Genomic DNA, 19,088 nt, shown 5'->3' with positions numbered 1-19,088 from the left:
TTGCGTCAGTCACTCAGTCATGTCTGACTCTTTGCGACCCCATGGACTGTAGCTTACCAGGTTCCTCTGTCCATGGGATTCTCCAGTCAAGAATACTGGAGTGGGTTGCTGTTCCCTTCTCCAGGGAATCTTCCTGACCTAGGGAACGAACCCATGTCTCCTGTGTCTCCTGCATTGGGCATCAGCAGGTGGGTTCTCCCTTCCCAGAGTGCCCCCTGGATAACCCATAACCTGGGATACTTCTTATATTTTCCGGATTCCTGACCACGTGTGGGGTGGAACAGTGACAAGGTGGGTGGGGTCTTGGCGGAATTTGGGGTGAGTGAAGCCCGGGCTGCCTTGAAGCTCTTGACCTGAAACCCCGGGCCTGTGTGAGTTGGGCCTGTTGGCCCCATGGCTCCCTCCTCCCCGTGAGTGTCACACTTTGCTTTGACTGAACTGGACTATTTGCTGCTCCTTCCCATCTGGGACCTTTGCACCTGTCTTTGTTAACCCCACTAGAGTGGCCTGTGCATCCTTCAGGTCTCAGCTTCAGCATCACCTCCTCCAGGAAATCTCCCTGATTTCTCCTCTTCCTTAGCCCTCTTCCAGGCTCACACATCTGCCTGTGCATCTCCATCACAGCTCCAATCACACCTGGTCACACATCCACCTTCTCCCCCGGACTTTGAGCTCCATGATAGTGGAGTTAGTGACAGTGTTTGGGTCACTGCTGTGTCCCAAACACAGCACGGGGCCCAGCAGGTGGGAGGTGCTCCATGAACTAGAGCTCTGGTATAACTGGTCCCAGCAGCATGCCTTCCACTGAAACCTCTTCACCTCCTTATTCCCCACCTCCTTAACTGAGGTGGAGCTGTCCTCATGAATGCAGTCCTCTGCTCTTAGGTGGCTCAGGTGTCTGTAACCCATTGCTGTTCCCCAGCTCCGCCATGCACCACGGGTTTCAGTTTCCTCATCTGTAAAATGGAGATACCGATATCTCCTGCCCTCTTGGGATGTTGATAAGGCAAGGAATATAAAGGCTCTCAAACTATGCATGTTTGTGTAATGTGCTGTGTTCAGTGCTCAGTCGTGTCTGACTCCTTGTGATCCCGTGGACTGCAACCCGTCAGGCTCCTCTATCTGTGGAATTTTCCAGGCAAGAATACTAGAGTGGGTTGTCATTTCCTCCTTCAGGAGAGCTTCCAGACCCCAGGATCGAACCGTGTCTCCTATGTCTCCTGCATTGGCAGGTGGATTCTTTACCACTGCACCACTTGGGAAGCGTGTTTTTGTAACAGGGAAGAACAAATCTGACTCCCTATTAGATCTGTTCCTCTTACTTTCACCTTTGTGCCCTGTTGCCTGTCATGCTGATTCTGCACCTTTTGTACAAGAATGTTGCATTATAGCCTGAAATATACAAGAGAGCCTGTCCTCAAGGCTCTGAAACTTGAATCTATTCATACAGAGGTAAAAAGTTGCAGAACAGAGAATAACATTTGTCTCACTGGAGGTTTATAGGAACATCCTGTCCTTCGTGGCCAGCTGCAAGAACAAAGGATTCCAACACTAAGAAGTCTGCAACAATCATCACGTCCCTGTCTCACCTTGCTTTGCTGAAACCCTTTGGGGAGTATGAGTTTATGAGGCATTAGCCACTGGTCTACTTGCATGGCGCTGCAGTAAACCTTTCTCTGCTCCAACTCCCAAAGTTTTGGTTTGTTTGTCCTCGCTGTGAATGAACTTGCTTTTGGTAACATAGATAAGTGAATAATAACAAAAAAGCCTTAAAGACTACTCTGTTGTTCTAATCACCTGTGTGTTAATTTATTTAATCCTTGCAAAACCTCCAGGAGGCAGATACTGTCATTAACTTCATGTTACAGATGGAGAAACTGAGACCCAGAGAGGTTAGGTAACACATAAGTTCACACAGCTGGGAAGAGGCAGAATTGGAATTCAGACTCAGACAGGTGTCTTCTTGATCCCTGGTCGTTACTGCCTCTTTAATGAATGAATGAATGAATACCAGTTCCTTCCCTCTTTGGAAAACTAAGAATGAATGTTTCAAGTTATTCTTTGGTTTCCAAGGTTTCACCTCCACAAAGCAGGATTAGTTGAAACTCCCCATTTTACAGACAGAAAAACCAAGGCTCAGGGGAGGAGGTGGCATGGGTAGCCCTAAGATCCAAGCCTCGTTATCTGAGCCAGATTCAGGCCCCTTTCTTGCTCTGTCTCTGGGTGAGTGTGTGTGTGTGTTGCCTGTTCATAGCCTGGCTGGGAGGAGCAGGGGTAGATGGAGAAGCAGATAATAAATATTTGCTGATGAAGTTCACTTGGGCCAGAATGAGTTCTCACCCCTCTCCCTGCCCTGCCAAGCCACTCTTGACTCCTCCAGCCTGGGACCCCCTCCCCCCCACCCCGCCCAGAGAGACCTGGGGATGACCAGAAGCAGGTGACATAGCTGGGAGGGATGGGCTGGTGTTTTAGGGTGTTCATGACTCATTTATTCACTCACTCATTCACTTAATGACTGTGTGTCAGGCTCTATTCTGGGCACTGGGGTTGCAGCTATGAACAACCTGGCACCTGCTTGCACAAAGGTCACAGTTTGGCGTGGGTGACAAGCACCAAACTAAGAGTCCAACGTTATTTTTGGTAAGGAACTACCCATGCAGAAAGCAGGAGGGGTCTGTGAGGGTTCTGCAGGAAGAGAAGATGCAGCAGCTCCAAGGCTGCATGAGCTTGGTGCATTCTCATAATACCCGCATTTATTGAGCACTTCATGTATGCCTCATCCTTTCAAAGTGCATTCACATGAACTATCTTACTGAATCCTCACACACCCCTGAGTAGCCTGGGAAGAGTGTTTGATTATTTATCATCGTATTCGGCAGGCAGTTGAGGAAATGGAGGCTCAGAGAGGTGAAAAGACTTGCCCAAGGTCACACAGCTGGGACGTGGAGGAGCTGGGACTTGAACTCATGTTATTAGTCAACACAACTGCCTCCTCTCACTTGGGACAGAAGGGAGGCTCAACTCCTTAGGCAACAGTACCAGAGCCTAGGGGCTAGGGCCATTGTGTTCTGCACCCTGTGGCCTCAGCCTTCTCATCCATACAGAGGGTATGAGTTACTGATCACCCTTGAGGCCTCTGACCCAGGGACAATTGGGTTCTTAGGGTGGGCAGATTAGAAAATACTAATTTAAGACACTCAGTAGAATTTGAATTTCTGATTATCAACGAGTAACTTTTTTACTATGAGTATGCCCCCAATATAATTAAGCCTAAGTATAAATAATTATACCATCAACCCCAGCACAACGCCATGTTGCAGACTACAAGTCCCATAATCCACTGCGACATTCCCTTTTAGGAACCTGTCATGATTTTTTGATTCTTCTTTCATTCATTTATCCAAAAATTATATAACCCACCCGTTGTGTGCCAGGCCTTGGGTCAAATTCCGAGGAATACATCAGTGCACAAAGCAAACACAAGTCTTTGCCCTCAGGCAATTTAACATCTATATTCTTTGGGAGTTTTAAGTGTTTTTTCCCCAGACATCTGCCAGGAAGACTTCAGCTCCCATGATCCCTTGTGCTTGCTCGAGACTACAATTCCCAGGAGTCCTAGCGCAACAGGTCCGCCCCTCTCTTCCTTATTTCTAACTTTCTTCCGGGTCGCAAGGTCACCTCCTGTACAACCTCTTTTCCTCTCGTCCCTCGCCTTTCTCCCACGGCAAAAACAGGGTTTCAGTAAGTTACACTGCTAATAGTTTGTTTTAAAGTCTCCGTATTTTCTCACTTGGAGTTTAAGCGGAACTTTAGCTGACAGTCCACCACAGCTTTATTAGGGAGTAACAGAATGGGCCCACAACTCCCATGTGGCTCCGAGAGCCGGGAAGACTACAACTCCCAGTAGGCAGCGCGGCGGACGGGCGGCCCTCGGCGGTGCCGGCAGGACCCCGGGGCGGGCGCGGGCTGCCCCGCGCGGCGCCCGCAGGACCCCGGCGCCTACCCATGCCGAGGTGAGTCCGCGGGAGCCACCGCCACCGCCGTCCCGACCCCGCCGCCGCCCCGCGCGGCCCCGCCGCAGGCCAGGATGCTGGAGGAAGCGGGCGAGGTGCTGGAGAATATGCTGAAGGCGTCGTGCCTGCCTCTCGGCTTCATCGTCTTCCTGCCCGCGGTGCTGCTGCTCGTCGCACCGCCGCTGCCCGCCGCCGATGCGGCGCACGAGTTCACCGTGTACCGCATGCAGCAGTACGACCTGCAGGGGCAACCCTACGGTGCGTGGACCCGGGCCCCTGGCCTTCCCCCTGGGCCCGGCTCTTCTGGGCTCTTGGTCTCCCTCAGCTCAGCCTCCCGGCTGGGGCCCTAACCTCCCGCCCAGCCTCCCGCCTCCCTAGGGCCCCGGCCTATGCCGGCCGGGATGCCCCGTCCCGTGGTTCGGTCTCTGCTCCCTGGGCCTCAGGACCTGCCTCTCCCACACGTCCAGCAGGAGTTAAGCTTGCAGACCTCACTTGGGCCGCCAGACCCTTTACCGGAGCTCCAGGCAAGTCCGAGCCTGGATACCTGAACCGCTGCTGGGCCCCTAGCTCTCTGTGTCCAGTGTCCTGGGGACCCACCGCGCTGGCTCCCACAGCCCTCTGGCCCCGTCCCCGACAAGGGCTACCTGCTCCAGAACGCAGAACTCCCTTCCAGCCTCAGGCCACACTGTCGCTGCTCCTGACCTCCTGGGTCCCCTCTCTCTCCCCACTCCCCAGCTGGAACAGAACGCCAGCCTTGGGCCTCCTTGATTTGGAGTGGAGTCTCTCAGCGCCGTTCTTCCAGGCTAAGTTGGACAACCCTGCACAGCCCTTCAGCACCCCGGTGCGCTTTATCTAGTGCTCACATTCTGCCCTGCTTTAGGGCTCAGAGCTCTGATCGCTCACCCCAGCCTGTCTCTATGTCAAGGCCCTCCCTACTCCCTGGTCCCAGCTCATGAATTAGGTTCCTCAGAAATTATCCTGCCTTTGGGCTCCTGAAATCCGTTGGACCCCATGTACTGCTCCCTGCTTTGGAGCGTACCCACCCCTCAGCCCTCCTGCTGCTCCTTCTCCCCAGGATTTCAGGCCTCCAGGCCTGGATCCTGCCTTGCTTCTGTTCTCCAGCCCTGCCACCTCATCTGTTAAAGTCTTTCGAAAGTGCCCTCTCTTTTCCTGGCCTTTATGTAGCTGGTGTTCCAGAACCTTCTGGCCTCTGGTTTCTCCCCCAACTTGGTGTCTAAGGCCTGTCCACCCCATGAGGGCTTCTCCTCCCCAGTCCCCCAGTCCCCTCATCTCTGAGCCCTGGTTCTCTTGGACTGACCTCTCTTGTTGGAACATCAGGGCCAACCTGAGTCCCCTGGACCCCTTGCCACCACCAGGTCCTCAGGGAGCCCCAGTGTCTGGAGACATCCCCCTCAGACCCCTTCTCACCCCAGAGTTACATCATTTCTGTTTAGTGCAGCGGTTGTCAATCCATGGGTCCCTGAGTGATGACTTTGGGTTGTCATGATTGACAGCCTCCTGGCATTTAGTGGGGCCAGGCCAGGGGTGCTGCCCCATACCGCACCATGCCTGGGACAGCCTCCCTCAGAAAATTATCTGGGCCAGATTGTCAGCAGTGCCAAGGGGGAGAACTCAGAGTTACAGTGTTGGCTGCAGACCCCAGCCTCCTCACCAGTGGGGTGGTAGGCCAGGAGCCCCTAAGGAGTGGGCAGTTTATATGTGTTGTTGGCATCCCCCTGGGAAGAGGGTCTATGCCAGTGGTGTCACAGGTGGCCCTTTGGGATGACTTTTGGTGTTTCATCATCATAATTCTGAATAGCCACGTGTGATTAGCAGCTCTGCCCGGTCTGGAGGATCCCGCCATCCCATTGGCGGGATCCTAGCTCTCTCTAGATCAACTCGCCGGTCCGTCCCTCACCGTGTCACTCCCCTGTCCTGGCTCACACTGGGAGCCTTGCTGTGAGCTCTCCTAGCACACCCAGCTCTGCTCCGGCCCCTTGGGCAGCTGTAATCTGGCTGCGTGGATGCCTCATGTCTCCTGCTGCCTGTTCAGCGCTGGCCTGCTTGCTGATATGGCCCCCTGTCCTTGCCCAGACAGGCACTTCCTGACACTCGTCCTCCACGTGGGCCCTCGGAACCTTCAGTACTTTCTCCCTGTCCTCCTCCCCTCCTCTCTCTGAGTCCTTTGCCCCCAGTCCTTGATTCCTTGCTATTCTTTTTTCTGACCCCGTGACTCCCTCACCCTACACACCCTCCTTCCTGGCCCCCATCTTTGCCAGACATTGAGTGGGCTCCGGGATGAGCAGAGGGGCGTGGCGGGGCGCCCACCCGTCTCGGCTCACACATCTACACCCCCACCCTGGTCCCACCCAGCAGTGTCCCCCGTTGGCAGGGATGCGGGGCGCCCGCCACTGTCTGGGGAGATGCTGGTGCGATAGTCCAGTGGAGCAGGGAACCCCAGCTCCCTCCCAGTGGTGGAGAATCTTGAGAGCTGCTCTGCTGGGTCATCACTGATTGCAGTGTCCCCAGCATCGCGCATGCCCTTGCTTTGAACCTGGTTTCCCAACTTCCTGTCCGCTCTCCGCACCTCTTGAGAAACCGGCAGCCCGGCAGCCGGGCAGGAGAGGTGTGTGCTCTTTGAGCTGGGGTGAGCTGGGCCCTGGGTGTGGCCTGCCTCCCCGCCCTCCCACAACGGACTCCGGCCTCCCTGGGCTGGGCCGCTCATGCCCATCCCACTTGGTCCCCTGCAGAAATGGCCCTGGTAGGCGGGGACGTGGGCACCCACTCCAAGCACCGGGACGGGCACTCTGGCCCTGGTTGTAAATAAAGTTTTATTGGCACTCTGCCACGCCTACAGTCGGCTTTGCACTGCATAAGACTAGTGCTACTGTAGGGAGAGAGGACTGGCCTTCGATTGCAAAGTCTGCGACCTCCACTCAGGTCTGGTCCCATCGTGGGGACCTGCAACTTCCCGTCCAGGTGTCCAGAGCCTGTCGTGACGAGCCTGTCGTGACGCAGGGGCAACAGGCCTCACAGACTTCAGCCTCGCGCCAACCAAGGTGGTCTCTGCTCTTGGGGTGCTTGGCCTCTGAGGGGGCACTTGGGGGGCTGGTGTCTGCCTGACCCTGCTCTCACCCCCTCCTTCCGCTCTCTGGCCATCCTCCTCCTCCTGGAAAGCAGGCCACAGTAGACTCTACAGGTGGCCCCGTGTGTCCCCACCCCGAGGTGACATCTGAGCCAGCCCCGGGAGGCTGCAGGCCCCTTGGGAGGCTGCGTCTGGGACAGGTGGGGCATGGGGGAGGGGCCCACCCACCCTTTCAGAGTTTCAAGGGCTCCTGAAGGTCTCTGCCACCCTCCCCTACCAGGCCCTCGGGGGCTCCCATGTCACCCTAAAGCAGAAGAGGGGCCCCGGAGGGGTGGGGAGAGGCATGGAGGCCCCAGCCTGGGGCGCACGGCCCGGCTCCCTTGGTCACTGGCCCTTGCCCCTGAGACGGCCCTGCCCTTTCCACCTGGGACACCATCCCTTCTGTGTCCTGCCGGTCCCCTCCCCCGGACTGGCCTTCAGGATGAGCTGTAGAAAGCAACCCCTCTCCTGCTGGCCAGTGCATTCCTGCAAAGCAGTGGGGGGGGGCGGGGGTGGGGTGGTGGACCCTGCCCCCAGTCTGAGCCTGAGGCTTCGTGGGGGCCTGGTGTGTCCCCAAGGACACCATGTCACCTTGCCCGGCCGCCTCGTTCTCCAGGCAGCACGGTCTGGCTCCCGTGGGGAAACAGACCTGTTTGTCTGCATTGTTGCCTTGACACTTGCTGTGAGGGGCTGGGGTGTAGGAGGATTAGTGTGCTTGCTTTGTGCATCCCAGCTCAGCCGGGGCCTGTGAGACATTTTGGGCACTGTGTGCCTTTGTCATCTGGGAGGTCTGACCGAAGAATCTGGAGTTTCGGCAGCATCCTGCTGAGTGCTAGTGGCCCCGGCAGTTGAGGGGGCCTGCCTGAGCCCCGCCTCCTTTCAGTCCAGGGAGGACAGAGGGCCGAGAGGACCGTGCACCCAGGCTGTGCAACCACGGGAGTCCACGTGCCGCATCAGATGTCTGCCCTGCTTCTTGCCCCTCCAGCTCTCAGGGCAGCGGTGCCGTGTGTGAGGGGACCCACCAGCCTTGGAACAGTGGGCTTCTCTGGTGGCTCAGACAGTAAAGGATCTGCCTGTGACGCAGGAGACCTGGGTTCAATCCCTGGTTTGGGAAGATGCCCTGGAGGAGAAAATGGCAACCCACTCCAGTATTCTTGCCTGGGAAATCCCATGGACAGAGGAGCTTGGTGGGCCACAGTCCATGGGGTCGCAGAGTCAGATACGACTGAGCGACTTTCACTTTGGCTGCACAATCCTGGTTACAGCCTGCCCCTTCCACTCTGGTGGGAAGAAGTCAGTTGCCTGGAATAAGCTTGTGAGCAAGGCAGGGTCCATGCCAGGAGGCAGCTTCTCACTTCCTACCTGATTCTCTGGATCTTGAGACAAATCTGGGTGGCCCTGCTCCCAGGGGACACGGGGCCATGTCTGAGGTTGTCTGTGATTACCATATCTAGAGGGGTCCTGGCAACACGGGTGTGGGGGCCAGGGAGGCTGCCCTACACCCTACAGCGTCCAGGATGGCCCACAGGCTACAGTGTGGCCCTGACTGTGGAAAAAGGTGGACAAATCCTGGTGCTTGCCCTCCTGAGGGGCCTTGGGGAGACCAAGCATTTGTTCATTCATTCCATGTCCTAAGCGCGCTAGGCTGGTAGTTGCTAGGTGATGCTGGGTGCACACTGCAGTGAACAAGGTCGGTGCTCCTGGAACCCCCAGGCTAGTTGCAGGGTGGGGGTGGTGTTGGCCTGGAGAGGGCAGGGTTTGGGTTTTCCCCAGGACATTGGGTTGGGAACCTGGGGGTGAGGAGGTGCAGCCCCCTAGGTTGGGGGCTCCCCATGCTGGTGTCTGGACCCTGGAGTGGAGTGGATATTGGGGGGACTGTGCAGGGCGTCTCCGAACAATCTGGGCAGTGCAGGAGGCTGGGAGTTGGGTTTGCTCAGCTGACACTTGTCAGCCCTGCAGGTCCTGGAGCCACGGGGAACCCAGTGGTGAAGGACTGGGGGAGCAAGACCAACTGGGTTCCAGTCCCAGTGCTCTTGCTGACGGTCTTGCCTGTGGGTGGGGGCGGGTGGCTTGGGGGGACCCTGGCTGCCTCTGTCGGGTGGGTTGAGGGCACCAGCCCCCTGAGCTGCTTCAGGGACACGGGGTGGGGTGGGGACACATTGCCCGGCCCAGCGGGCAGCCCGCACATGATTGCCGGGTGGCTGAGCGGACAGGGACATCACTTTCTGGGGGATGACTGCAGCACGGTGTATGGTGCGGAGAGGCGAGTGCGAGAGCAGACAGCCGATCGGGCCATGGTCTAGGAATGTAGGTGTGGAGGGGAGGTTGGCCCAGGGAGAAGGTTCTTGGAAGGCCCCGCGAGCCCCCGGGGGGTGGCTGGCGGACGGCTGGGGTCCGGCGCCCCACTCAGGGTCGCGTCCCCACAGGCACGCGGAACGCGGTGCTCAACACAGAGGCGCGCACCATCGACGCGGACGTGCTGAGCCGGCGCTGCGTGCTCGTGCGGCTGCTGGACTTCTCGTACGAGCGCTACCAGCGTGCCCTGCGCCAGTCTGCCGGCGCTGTGATCATCATCCTACCGCGGACCATGGCCGCTGTGCCGCAGGACGTCGTCCGGGTGAGCCCCGCCTCGCCCCGGGGTCCCCTCTCTCCCTCCGGAACCCCCCCCACCCCCCCCACCGCAAATCGAACGCATGCTTCTCGCGCAGCAATTCATGGAGATTGAGCCCGAGATGCTGGCCATGGAGACCATCGTTCCCGTGTACTTCGCCGTAGAGGACGATGCCTTGCTGTCCATCTACGAGCAGACGCAGGCCGCCTCCGCCTCCCAGGGCTCCGCCTCTGCTGCCGAAGGTGGGCTGGTGGGGGTTGCTGCAGGGTGGGGGGCGCGCGGATGGGCTGCGCTGTGCTGTTTCTGCCCCCCCCCCGCCCCAAGCCAACACGTGCTTAACCGTGGGGGCACCAGTCATCATAGATCGCATCTTGGCAGCCGCCACCCGCAGGGAGGAATCTTCCCAGACCAGGGGTCGAACCCTCGTCCTTTGCACTGGCGGGTGTATGCATTACCAGTGAGCCACCAGGGAATCTCTACAGTTGTGTTTTTAAACGTTTAAATGTGTAAAGAACAGAAGGGTTTGAGGCAGGGTGAGCTCCTGGGCGTTTTAAGCAGCCCCTGCCGCCAGGTGAAGTGGACCGTCAGCTCACACTCTGTCCCAGTTCCGGAGATAAGAAAACTTTCCTTTTTATGAATCTTTGGGTTCTCACACCGTCTCCGCTTTTGGGGCTGGCCTGGAGGGTCATGAGCTGTCTGATGGGAAACTCCTGTTTTGGCGTCCCTGCTCAAGTGATCCTTGGAAAGTTGGGTCAGAGGCAGTGTGCACCCCTCTGTGATTTAGGAAGGGGCCCTGATGGGGCAGAACGAGGGCACACATGGCTCCCGCATGGGAACCAGGAGACTGTTTCACCAGTGCTTGTCCTGGATGCCCAGATTCTTTCCCAGGTCCAGTTATCGCGTTGTGTTCTGTCCATGTGATCAGTCCCGCTTTTGCTCAGACTGAATGCTTAGAGTCTGGGGTAACGAGGACCCAGGTCCTGGTCTGGGACGCCCCCCCCCACCCCCCGCCCCGGCCCCAGCTACTGCAAGGCAGTCACGGGGCTCAGGCTGACCCTCCCTGGCCCTGTATCCAGTGCTGCTCCACACTGCCACCGCCAACGGCTTCCAGATGGTCACCAGCGGGGTCCAGAGCAAGGCCGTGAGCGACTGGCTCATCACCAGCGTGGAGGTAAGTGCCTGGCACCTAACTGCCTGTCCCCACTGGAGGGGCCTCTTCTTGGGCGAGGGGATCAAGTCGCCACCTCTGGGGAGGTGGGGCTCCTCCAGCTCCTCCTGCTTCCCCGACCCCTGCCTCCAGGAGTGGCCACCCCCTTCCCTTCATGGAACATTCGCTGAGCTGGGAGAGAGGAGAGCTGGGGCAGCAGTTAAAGCAGAGTGCAGAAAAATCCAGACACCCATCTCCCATCAGGAGGCGTCCAGGCCAGAGCAAGCTCCCAAGTCCTCCCCCACTTCCATTCTCTCCATGGGCAAATGTGGGGTTTTATCACTGCTCCCCCGAGAAAAAAAAGCTCTGAGCAATTTTGTTCCCACTTCCTGCATGAGGAGGCCTCCGCTGTCTCCTTGCAGGGCAGCCCTCCATCCAGAGAGTAAAGGCTGCAGGGCCTCAGCGCCTGATGCCCTCAGGCAGTGCTCTGGACAGGCTGTCTTCCCAACTGCTCCTTGTTGGATTTGACGGAGGGCCGGTTTACACAAGAGGACGCTGACTCCTGGGCTGTTCCTGTGCTGTCCCTATGGGCGGGGTCTCCATCAGCAGAGCTCAGCCCTTGAAGGGTAGGCCTGGTTTCTGGGCGGAAAAGCAGAGCTGGCACCTTGGCCCCCAGCAGAGTCTGGCCCGCCTGTTTCTGTAAATAAAGTTTTACTGGAAAGTGACCATGTCCACTGGTCCACTGGTGCCCATGCTGTAGCTGGCAGAGCTTAGAACCCTGCCCCCCGAGGTGAGGGTGGCTGTTGCTTCCTATGGGCAGGCCCTTCACACCCATGTCTCTACAGGGGCGGCTGACTGGGCTGGGTGGAGAGGACCTGCCTACCATCGTCATCGTGGCCCACTATGATGCCTTCGGGGTGGCCCCGGTATGTCCACGTCCTCCCTGCCCAGCTGGGGGCTCTAGCTTCAGGCTTCAGGGTAGCAGGGTTGGGGGAGCTTCCCACGCGTGCGGGGGTTGGGCCATGCCAAGGGGGCATCGGTCGGGTTTGGGCAGAGCTGGGGTCTAGCGCGGGAGAGGAGGCGATCCCAGCTGAACTGGAAAGGAGGACCGAAGGTAAGATTGTGGGGGTGGGGTTCAGAGTGGGCCCCAGGCCGGGTGGAGGTGGGTGGTGCTGCGCGGGAGTGGGCTGAGCATGCCCTTTCTTCCTGCCTGCAGTGGCTGTCGCACGGCGCGGACTCCAACGGGAGTGGTATCTCGGTGCTGCTGGAGCTCGCCCGTCTCTTCTCCAGGCTGTACACCTACAAGCGCACCCATGCAGCGTGAGTGACAGGGCCCGGGGCCGGGGGCGGGCCCGACCAGGGATCTCAGAGTCAGTTCAGTCAGGCCCCGCCCCTCCAGGCCCACCCACCTACCCCTTCCCCAGGAATCCCACCAGGGGCTGGGCTGCTTCCAGATGCAAGAAACAGAAACCCCTGCAAAGGTCTCTCGCGGGGGCACTTGTCCACACAGCACGGTGCCCCAGGAGAGCAGAGCCCTGGTAGCCAGCGGGTCTCCCCAAACTTCACACTCCAGGCCACACACCTGCTCTCACGCAGATGGCTTGAGAAGCACTGTGCTCATGTTCCTTGGGGGGGCGGGGGGGTGGGGGGCAGGCGTTGAGATCAAGGTGTTGGCAGGGCCGCACTTGCTGTGTTTCTTTTATAAGGACTGCCCTGGTTGTGGTGAGGTAGGTGCAGCTGGGGTGGGGGCCCCGTTACATGGTCTTTCACCACCCCCCTGGCTTCACTCCTGCTCAGGGAGGTGGTGCTGAGTTCCCATCACTTCCTGTTTCCTGGTTGGTCTACCCAGTCTCTCCTGGTTCAGAGCTCAAAGAGGTCTCTGGAGCCTCCCTTCTCACCCTGGAGACACTGGGTGATGTTGGGATGTCTGTGGTTGTCAGGACTGGGCGGCTCCTGGCACTCACTTGTGGGGGCCAGGGATGTGCCCAGCACCCACAGTGCTCAGGATGCCCGATGTCAGCAGTGCCAGGACAGGGTGGGATTTGGTACTTAGGGGGGAGACCACCCCCTCCTTGTCAGGAGCCTGGACTCCCACCTGTCAACTCTGTGGCCCCACTCCTCCCTGCCAGGTACAACCTCCTGTTCTTTGCTTCCGGAGGAGGGAAGTTTAACTACCAGGGCACCAAGCGCTGGCTGGAAGACAACCTGGACCACACAGGTGAGCAGCCACCGCGGCCGGGGTGGGGTCTGGGGCCCCGGTACTCCCCCACACCTCCCCGCCCACCAGCCCTCACTGTCTGCAGATTCCAGCCTGCTCCAGGACAACGTGGCCTTCGTCCTCTGCCTGGACACTGTGGGCCGGGGGGACAGCCTCCACCTGCACGTGTCCAAGCCGCCCAGGGAGGGGACGCTGCAGCATGCCTTCCTGCGGGAGCTCGAGACGGTAGGTGCCCCATGAAGGCTGAGTGGGGACATGGGAGCTGCTCGTGTGAACCCTGGGGCCTGAGTTGGGTTTCTGGGGTGCAGGTGGGCTTCTCCCCAGGTTCCAGAAGCAGGAGGTTCAGGGAGGGACTGGGGATCCATCGGGCGGCAGGGGCCACCTGTACAGAGGCCGGTGAAGCCAGGGCATGGCACATGGGCACCAGGCAGAGCTTGATAGCTCCCCTTGCAGGTGGCCGCCCACCAGTTCCCCGAGGTGCGTTTCTCCATGGTGCACAAGAAGATCAACCTGGCTGAGGATATCCTGGCCTGGGAGCACGAGCGCTTCGCCATCCGCCGGCTGCCCGCCTTCACCCTGTCCCACCTGGAGAGCCACCGTGATGGCCAGCGCAGCAGCATCATGGACGTGAGGTGAGAGCCCCCCCACCCCCATCAGATTGAGCCAGTCAGGGCCCGTCAGGCTTCCTGGAGGAGGTGGCGCCAGAACCGAGGGGCATGAGCCAGGAGAAGAGAGGGAAGAATTGATTGGGCGGAGTGCTGGGGGAGCCAGTAGCCGTCACCTCACCCTGCCTCCCCGGCAACCTGCACCCCACACCCACTCGGGTTGGGATGTGTCGCCTCCGACGCTCCCCTCCTCTGGTCCTGTGTGGCCTCAGCCCTCGCTGACCCTGGACTTGTGGCTGTGATGCCGTCCTTGTCTCCGTCGTCATGGGTCCCCTCCCCGTGCCTGTGTCCAGGCTCCCCTCCTTAGGACAGAGCCATGGACTTCGGGACCTCCTGCTCCACTGTGACCGCATATTAACCAGTCACGTCTGCAGACACCCTGCTGCCAGCTCGGGTCCCATTCTGGAGTTTGGGCGGCCATGGGTGTGGGGGACACCGTAGCCCCTCCACAGGGCGTTACCTCAGCTCTGCCCTCAGCAGCCGGCGGAGGCAGGCCGATGTTCTGGCCCCCAACCCTATACCCCCAGGTTCTGGAGGAGCACACAGGCCCAGAGCCGTCTGGTCACTGAGGCCCACAGGCATCCTCAGGACTCAGCTGGGCACCCGGGGCAGCCCTGTGGGGGGTGGGCCTGACCCAGAGAGGAGCCCTAGGGGTGGGGTGGGGGACCATCCTCTGGGAAGGCTGTTGTTTTTTCTGTCTTTTCATCATCAGACACATATGTGATCATTCTTGGTTTTGGGTGATTGATGCCACTTCCAAATATGTATGTTTTTAAAATCTGCCCTCTAAGGGAGGTGGGAGAGGAGTTTAGGATGGGGGGGTACTCATGTACAGCCGTGGCTGATTCATGTCAATGTATGGCAGAAACCACCACGATATTGTAAAGAAATTAACCTCTAATTAAAATAAATAAATAAAGTAAAAATAAGTAAATAAATAAAATCTGTCCTCGAAGGTCTCGGGTTGACTCGAAAACCCTTACCCGAAACACGAGGCTCATCGCTGAGGCCCTGACCCGTGTCATCTACAACCTGACAGAGAAGGTGAGCCCCTGGCCACCCGCAAGCCACCCCCTCCCTGCCACCCCCTGCCCCCCAGCCGCCAGCGGGTCTGAATTCAGCCCTGGCCTGCCTCTCTGCAGGGAACGCCCCCGGACATGCCGGTCTTCACGGAGCAGATGGTAATGGCCTGGCTGGCGGGTGGGTGGGCTCGGGGGCGTGGTGGGAGTGTGTGGGGGTCCTGTGACCACCGCCGCGTCCCCGCAGCAGATCCAGCAGGAACAGCTGGACTCGGTGATGGACTGGCTGACCACCCAGCCACGGGCCGCCCAGCTAGTGGACAAGGACGGCACATTCCTCAGCACGCTGGAGCACTACCTCAGTCGCTACCTGAAGGAGGTCAAGCCGCACCACGTCAAGGCCGACAAGCGGTGAGACCAGGCGCAGCCCCTGCCACCAGCTGGCAGAGGGCCCTTCCAGGGTCTCCCTGCCACACCCTGGAACCCGATGGAGCAAATGGAAACTCAGGGTGAAATGTCACAGGATGAGTGAACAGTGCGGGTGCCCTATTAAATCTGAGCTCCAGGTGAATGACAAACTATCCCAGCATAATACCTCTCACGTGGTGTCTGGGACACACTTCCACTGAGAGCCCGTGTCGTCTTTATCTTCAGTCCTCACAGAACTGAAGCCCTGTGTTTTATCTGGCAGCCCTGTACCCCTGCCCACCCTCTGTGATCCACCTGTGCCCTGGGCCTTAGGCGACTCCTACCCCAGGCCCCCTTCTGCCCTCAGAATGCTCCTGCCCTCTGCAGGCCTCCTGGATTTTGTCTTCTTTCTGTTTGATGCTCCCAAGTTCCCTGGTTGGGCTGAATGAGGGCTGAGGAAGGGTGTCTGGGGGACCCTCAGGCAGGAGACACCCCTCCTCCTCCACAGACAGCTCAGTGCCACTCACTGGTTCTCCATCTTCCTCCCAATTTGTGCCACTCCAGGGAGACAGAGCTCTTGAACAGAAGAAGAAACTGAGGGTCACAGTGGACCCACAGCTGTGGAGCTGGGGCTTCCGAGTCCTCAGCTGTGATCATTCTCCCTCTATAGAAACCAGACCAGAGAATTTCCACAGTCACCACACCAGAAAGCCATAGAAGAGGTGTTAGTTCAGAATAAAGGACGTCCTTCCTTAGGACAGATAGTGGCAACCCCCTGCAGACACATACCCAGGGTCCTCCCCGCTGCTGTGTTCCTGGGCTAGTGGGACTTCGGGTGGCTCTGATGTCAGGGTGAGCCCGCTGAGCAAGTGCTCTCTTGCCAGGGACCCCGAGTTTGTCTTCTACGACCAGCTGAAACAGGTGATGAACGCCTACAGGTGAGCACCCTGAGTCACCGCCCAGGGGCCTGGGTCCTCAGAACAGCTGGGAGCAGCCGGCTGACTGCCTCCACCACCCCCTCCCCTCCCCAGGGTCAAGCCAGCCATCTTCGACCTGCTCCTGGCCGTCTGCATTGGTGCCTACCTCGGGATGGCCTACACGGCAGTCCAGGTAAGCAAGGGGCAGCGGGAGGCGGGTCCTTGTGGGAGCCCAACGGGTGGCCCTTTTCCCCCCGGTCTCATTGGAGTCCTCCCACCACCCCCAGCACTTCGACCTCTTGTACAAAACTGTTCAGAGACTGCTGAAGGCCAAGACGCAGTGACCAGGCTGCCATCCCCGCCTCACCTGGAGGGCAGGGCCTCCCCCTTGGTGGCCGAAACCCTGAATTACAGAGCTTTTCTGTGTTGCTCTTGAGGACTTGGGGGCTTCTTTCTCTTTTTTGTCCTTTGCGCTCCCCTGGAGGAGCATTGGTGGAGGCCTGGGGCCAGGTCACAGACTCGGGGACAAATGTGTGGATGAGCCCCCCACCCTGGAGTTGGCCCCATGGCCCTGGGGTGTAAGCCATGGTCAAGAAAGAGGAAACGAGTCCAGTGTGGCCTTGGGCATCATCCCTGCCTAAGATGCTGACCCTGGACCTGGCAGTCGCAGGCCAAGGAAGTCAGGCCAGGCCACCCCGCAAACCCCCAGCCCTCCACCACGCTGGCTCTGTTCTGACCTCGAGGCTGCCCTCCGCATTCCCCGACTGCCCCCCGACCCCGCCACCCCGCCCCATGCTCCAGTAACCCGGGCTCTCCCTTCTACCCTGTCTGGAGAGTGCACCGCAGGGCCTCTGGGTCTCTGGATTCGGCCCCTCCCTCCCAGCCTTGTGCTCCGCCTCCACACCCCCCAGCCCGGCTGAGGGGAGCCAGCTCAGGGGCCGGACTCCAGATTCCCTGAAGCCCCTGGGCAGCTGGCGCCCTGGACACCCGGCACCCTCCCTGTCGGCTCTCTCTCCCCGCCTCTGGGTTCCTCTGCCCCGCCCCCTGCCCGGGAGTCCCGCCCACCTGGCCCCGCCCACCTCTCCTAGTCCTTGGGGCTCCTGCTCAGCCTGTTCTGCGGAGCCCTGGGGGCGGAGGCAGCCCCTCTGCTCCTGTCCCAGGGGCTCGGTTTCCTCATCTGCAAGAAGGAGGTCGCATTCAGGGGGAGCGTGTGCCCCTATATCCCCGGAGGGGACGTGACCACAGGGGAGCTCTTCCTGGGACCTGGAGGGGGCAGGTCCAGGCCTGAGCCCCTGGGAAGGGGTGAGGTGGGGGAGGCGAGCAGGGCTGGGAGTGACCTCAGGGAGACCCAGGTGTACCCATTCATTAGCAATATAATCAGTGACTTGTCGAGTGCTGGGGACTCAGGGTCCAGGAGGAGGGACTTCAGGGGCCTACTGGCCACCAGGGAAAGCTTGCCAGCCTTCCAGTTCTTAGGGGCCGGGGGATGGCTCCCTCACGAAGCCCCCTACCACCCACTGGAGGGAACAGGTGGCTATCTGGCAGGCCTGGGAGAGGCAGGCATGGGGGCTGCAGGTTCCTTGCCCCTCCCCGTCCAGTGGCTTGTCTGCCCCAGACTGTTTACCCAATGCGCGGCTCCTTCTAGGGTGATGCGGGGCTGGTGGCCCACCCTTCCCCGGGTGTGAGTGTGTGAGCCAGGGACTGGCTGGGGATGCCGAGTGAGTGTCCTTTCTCGGGGGCATGGTCAGGGCCACTGACTAGGTGGAGCTCAGGCTGCTTGTGGGATGCGGCCAGACGATGAAAAATAAAGCCATAACAAACCACAGCGTCGCGTGTCCTGTCGGGGCTGGGGCCTTAGGGTCTGGACAGACCCCCTGAAGGTCGTATGCATTTCTTGGGGGGTTGGGGAGGAGCCTCTTGCCTGTATAAAGAGCAGAGTCAGCGTCCTTCCTGCCCCTAGCTGGGACCACCACCTTCCCCATGACAACATGAAGGTGACAGCCAGCTCAGAGCTGATAGATCATGGAGGGGGGGGGGGGGGGCGTACCACAATACAGCTGGGATCCATTATCTGCCAGCCCTGGAGGCAGTGAGGGCCAGGGTCCCGTGTATCTCCCGGCTCCTGGCCTCAGGGTCGTGTGGCCGTCTCTTCTGACGTCTCATAAGCACGCGTCCGGTCTTTGGGTTTAGGGCGCATCCTGCTCCAGCCTGCATGCCAACTCGCTCCAACTGCAGATGCCCTGTTTCCACATAAGGACACGTTCTGAAGTTCTGTATGGTTCTGAATTTGGAAGGACACCATTCAGCCCGATGTAGGAGGAAGGGTGATGGCTGTATGAAGGTCAAGCCCACTGGCCATCTGCAGCCCCAGCCCAGGCTTTGGGGAGGCCTTGGCCAGTCATCGGGGTGCCTGGTGCAGCTCCACACTGGGGTTCCAGCATCGGGCTCCCTGCTCTGGGCCTGGGAGCTCCCGAGGGGATCGCCTGCTTCCTGGGCTCCACTGGGGGGACCCCTGATCTGGGGCCTGTCCCTGTTGGCTTCTGCCTGTCCACACCGTTCTCAGTGCCTTTGTGTCAGGGTCCCTGCATCGGGGGCTTTGGTTTTGGGGAGCAGAAAACAGAGTACAGAGACGTGTGCAGCGGGGAGAGGAAGCCTGGGGGAGGTAGGCAGTACAGGGGGTGTGGTTTGAACTCCACAGCTTCAGCCAAGAAAGAGGGCTGTGAGATCCTTGACCCCAGGGAAGTGGGGAGCCTTGGGGGAACTGTGGGCAGAGGAGGGGTTGGACTCCAGTGCTCACGGGCGCCCTCTGGTGGCAGCTTTGGGGAAGGCAGACTGGGAGCGGGTACCCCCAGCAGGTCAGGGGGCTATGCTTGTCCAGGTGGGGGACACATGAGGGGAGAAGGGGGCTGGGTTCCCTGGACCCAGAGGAGGGGCTTGAAGGCTGTTTCTGGACCATGTGTGGGCCT

The 19,088-nt window shown here is 59.5% G+C and overlaps 1 protein-coding gene across 2 annotated transcripts; it reads left to right on the top strand.

The window, feature by feature from the left end:
- Positions 1-3,995: 3,995 nt before the first annotated feature.
- On the top strand, positions 3,996-17,947 carry NCLN (nicalin). Of its 2 annotated transcripts, none has more exons than XM_061150719.1 (15): positions 3,996-4,271; positions 9,564-9,754; positions 9,846-9,990; positions 10,825-10,919; positions 11,741-11,821; positions 12,112-12,215; positions 13,025-13,113; positions 13,199-13,338; positions 13,567-13,745; positions 14,735-14,822; positions 14,921-14,959; positions 15,048-15,208; positions 16,090-16,143; positions 16,237-16,315; positions 16,410-17,947. In XM_061150719.1, the coding sequence occupies exons 1-15, from the start codon at positions 4,088-4,090 to the stop codon at positions 16,464-16,466; spliced, it is 1,686 nt and encodes a 561-aa protein (XP_061006702.1). In that variant the 5' UTR covers positions 3,996-4,087; the 3' UTR covers positions 16,467-17,947. The 2 variants fall into 2 exon arrangements, with proteins under 2 accessions (XP_061006702.1, XP_061006701.1); XM_061150718.1 differs by having other exon boundaries at positions 15,045-15,208.
- Positions 17,948-19,088: the final 1,141 nt, after the last annotated feature.

The sequence above is a fragment of the Dama dama genome, chromosome 9 (genome assembly GCF_033118175.1).
Source record: "Dama dama isolate Ldn47 chromosome 9, ASM3311817v1, whole genome shotgun sequence".
Classification (NCBI taxonomy): Eukaryota; Metazoa; Chordata; class Mammalia; order Artiodactyla; family Cervidae; genus Dama; species Dama dama.
This window is presented reverse-complemented; position numbering and strand designations above follow the sequence as displayed.